At 46.1% G+C, this 3716-nt stretch overlaps 2 protein-coding genes across 2 annotated transcripts in view; both read right to left on the bottom strand.

The window, feature by feature from the left end:
- Window positions 1–344: 344 nt before the first annotated feature.
- On the bottom strand, window positions 345–2852 carry LACBIDRAFT_327601 (uncharacterized protein; the record flags this gene model as incomplete). The annotated part of the gene is made up of 5 exons (XM_001881439.1): window positions 345–697; window positions 731–1702; window positions 1768–2192; window positions 2243–2559; window positions 2610–2852. The coding sequence occupies 5 exons, from the start codon at window positions 2850–2852 to the stop codon at window positions 345–347; spliced, it is 2310 nt and encodes a 769-aa protein (XP_001881474.1).
- Window positions 2853–3591: 739 nt separating this feature from the next.
- LACBIDRAFT_327600 (uncharacterized protein) overlaps window positions 3592–3716 on the bottom strand; it is a gene marked incomplete at both ends in the record, with an annotated part of 1587 nt that continues 1462 nt past the window's right edge. Inside the window, one exon of the mRNA XM_001881438.1 lies at window positions 3592–3650. Within this exon, the coding sequence (XP_001881473.1) occupies window positions 3592–3650 (59 nt within the window). The remainder of the gene's footprint in view (window positions 3651–3716) is intronic.

Below are 3716 nucleotides of genomic sequence, written 5' to 3'. Positions count from 1 at the left end.
GGTCGACTCTGAGGATCCCCGGAAGGGGAGGGACAAAAGGGATGGACCAGGGTTTAAGTAGAAGATTAGATCACAAGACCGAGGTTGGTTCGCTATGTAGTTTGCACCCGGGCACGGTTGAAGATACCCGCTGCCGGATAGTGCTCACATTTAATTGGTCGTAAGACAAGCCTCCCGGCTCAATTAGTCAAACGAACACCTTTTCAACCCTTGCCTTTCATGATAGGAAAACATGATGAACTACGAAGTGACACTGCTGAAACCGGACACAGACTAACATCATTGAACATGCTATGTATTTCGCACCCAGGCATGAATGACTAACATCATTAAACATGATAGGTTTAACTGACGAATGAAACTTTCTTGGACTGGGTGGAACGAACACTTTCTTCAGCAATCTTTTTCGACCGTTCTCGGGTTACTATACCGAGTTCCCCTGTAGAAACCTTGCCTTTCATGATAGGACGAGGTTTTGGTTTTGGCTTGGTGGGGACATCAATAGATGGTTGCTGACTGGGACCGGCCTCTGACTCCTTTTGTTTTGAAGGGACTGGTCGTTTTGCATTGACACCACTTGACTTAGTGAAATCAAAGCTATTCGAAGCTTTGGTTGTGTCCGACCTCAGATTGGTTGCTTGAGCTGGTTTGACAGTGGCTTGGATAACAGCCGAGGCAGCTCGACATTTGACTTTGCCTGGTCAGGCACTCCTCGGGCCAAGTTTGTAACCCTTCTCTAACCGAGGAAACTTGCAGGGTGTATCCTCCTCATCAGTGAATTTTCTCTTCTTCGCTCGATCGGCCGACTCCACCCCACAGCCCAGGTCAGCTTCCCAAAATGTATCATCAGCCAAGACCTCAGTGTCCGATGGTACTTCATGGGAGAGAGCCCGGGTGTCGTTGTACCGAGGCTGAAGCTCGGGGCTGGTATCTACAGTGATCGTAGCATCGTCTGAGCCCAAATCTGATCCCGAGTCTCTATCCTCTTCCAAGGTCGGGTTGACCCTGCTAGGTTTCACTGTGGGCTCGGTCAGAGTATCCTGCTTTGGCCTCTCTTGACCATTATCGGAGTCTGAGTCACTATCATCGGAGCCATCCTCACGATGTTCATCATGCTGTTTGGTTGGTTTCTTGGTTGGTTTCTCCATGTCCAAGTCTTCTCCATCGTCATCAGAGCCATCCCGATCAGGAGTCCAGTCATCCTTAGAAAACTGTTCAGTTCGTTTCTTGGCCGGTTTGTCCACATCCAAATCCTTCCAACTGTTGTCATCGAACTGCCGATCTTCCACCCCTTCCTTTCTCTTTGGCCTGGCTTCCTCATCTGACGGTGACTCGGTTGCTGCCTGGCCTCTCCTTTGACCCTTGCTTCTGCCGGGCTTCTTGCCCTTCCCAACACTATGAACATGAGGTTTAGGAATGTGAACTTTGATTTTCCTTCGTGGAGGTGCTTCCAGCAGCATTTTCCCCTCAAGAAAGGATTTAAATCGAAAGGCAACTTTGTGTTGTTCTTGACGTTCATACCAAAACTGGAGAGCTTCAGTGACCATCTCCATCGGGAATTTGGAGGGATCAAGAAACTTGTAAACGTTGTTACCTTCTCCATTTACTGATCTCCAAGCCGGGGGTATATATTCTAGATCAATGAAGTCAAGTAACTTTGATCCAATAGCCGTCCAAGGAGCCGATCCCTTACTCTGCCCAGCTGCAAGATCTAAGTAGACAAATGTTTAGTGATACAGGGCAAGAAATCTCTGGGCACCGGCTTACTATAGTGCTGGTTGACAAATGTACGAAGAACATTCAGCCACCAAATTCGAATATCACGGGAAGTTTTAAGTGGTGGTTTTGATGGATCGGGTAGAATAGGTTCCAGGTATAGGTTCTTCTCCAAAGTCATAGCACCCCGGGATCGGTGTCCTCCTTCGGCCAAAGCAAGATCCTCCAACCCATAGTATTCTTCATTGTGTGCTCTCCAAGAAGATACCGATATTCCTTCCTCATGGAAAGTCCGGCTATGGTTATCAATAAAGTCTTTCCCATTCCCAAGTTCTTGATTGAAGTCGTACATCGAGACGTCCAAATTACCATCGGGCTTCAGATAACATCCTAAGATAAAGACCCGGACACCCATTGTGTCATAAAGTTCCTTGGAAAATGCATGCATCCGAGCCGTGCAGTTCTTTACAGCCAGTCTACCAAAGGTCCAGATAAGCCAACGTTAGAATAATGAAAATTAACTTACTTGGACTTGAGTTCCGGGTCAACTCCCTTCTTGTTGTACTCCTCGGCCGTCCTCTGCAGTACGTCTTTCTCCCTTTTCTTCAGTTTTCCCATCATTTGAGTCACGACCCGCTCCCGAAAATCAAAATGAGTGGGATCTCCCCCTTTAGGCCTCTTTTGTCCCTCTTCAATGGCTTCGGCACAAAGCCTTTTCGCTTCGGTATCGATGGCGTCCTTGTTCTCATGCTGGAACACACGCCGGGCGTGCCACGACTTTCCCATCCTCAGCATTTTCTGACTTCTCTTACGACTGTACCGGGCAAACCACTCTTTAATATCCTACAAGTCCGTCAGGAATCAATTAGAGGGCCCCTGGAAAAAGTACTTACTTTTTTAACAGCTGATCTTTCTTCCTTCTTGAACGATTTTCCATTGGGGAGTATGTCGAGCATGTCTTGCAAAACTCGAGAAAATATCTCAGCACGAGCAGCGTCGTTGGCGTCTCTGTACTCCTCCCGATGTTTTTCCAATAGAGCACTTTCTTCATCAGTCCAATGCCTCCCGGACCCATGGTGCTTGGTTTGACTGGAAAGTGGGGCAGATGGTTCAGGGGATTGAGAATGAGTACTCATAATGATATAATTAATGGTATTTGGGAGCAAAGAGGTAGATGGAAAATGGTAGTCGGGAGCAGAGAGGGAGAACAACTCATGCCAAATACAATGAACAAACAATCACCCCTGATTCGGGAAAGGGAATTACTTTATATATCATCTATCAAAAATATACATAACTGATCGGCACGGAAGATCGAACACGAAACGGAAAAGAACAGACCTTAATAACCTTAAATAGCTTAAATAGCGGAACAGTTATGATCGCATCACAGGACAAAACCTTAATTAGCTTCCTCTGTAATTATGTCTGTCTGTAATTATCGTCGGTCCATCTAAGTAACTAAACTGGTAACGCAGTTATGGTGGTATATATTGAAGCTACCTTTATACCAATGTATGATGAGGCTGTCAGCGCAGTACTTTACAGTGCCCCACCTATTCCTGCAGGAATCCTGCAGGAATGGGATCATTCCAGTGGAATTCCAGGGGAATCCTGCAGGAATAGAGTCATTCCAGTGGAATTCCAGAGGAATTCCAGAGGAATCCAGAGGAATCCAGAGGAATTCCAGTGGAATCCACAGCATTCCACTGGAATTCCACTGGAATAGGACTGGAATCAAGCAGAGTAAGTTTTTTTCAACTCCAAGCTTATCCTGATGACTTGGCACTCATATTTCCTTATAAAATTCACATGTAGAAGTCATAGATTGAGTTGTAATTTATTTGAAATGTATTACTACACACACTACACAGTTTATCTTAAAGGGAGGGGGTAGAGGAGGGACAAGGTGGGGATGTATTTGAAATGTATTACTACACACATTACACAGTTTATCTTAAAGGGAGGGGGTAGGGGAGGGACAAGGTGGGGGTGTATTC

Source organism: Laccaria bicolor, genomic scaffold (assembly GCF_000143565.1).
Source record: "Laccaria bicolor S238N-H82 LACBIscaffold_13 genomic scaffold, whole genome shotgun sequence".
Taxonomy (NCBI): domain Eukaryota; kingdom Fungi; phylum Basidiomycota; class Agaricomycetes; order Agaricales; family Hydnangiaceae; genus Laccaria; species Laccaria bicolor.
This window is presented reverse-complemented; position numbering and strand designations above follow the sequence as displayed.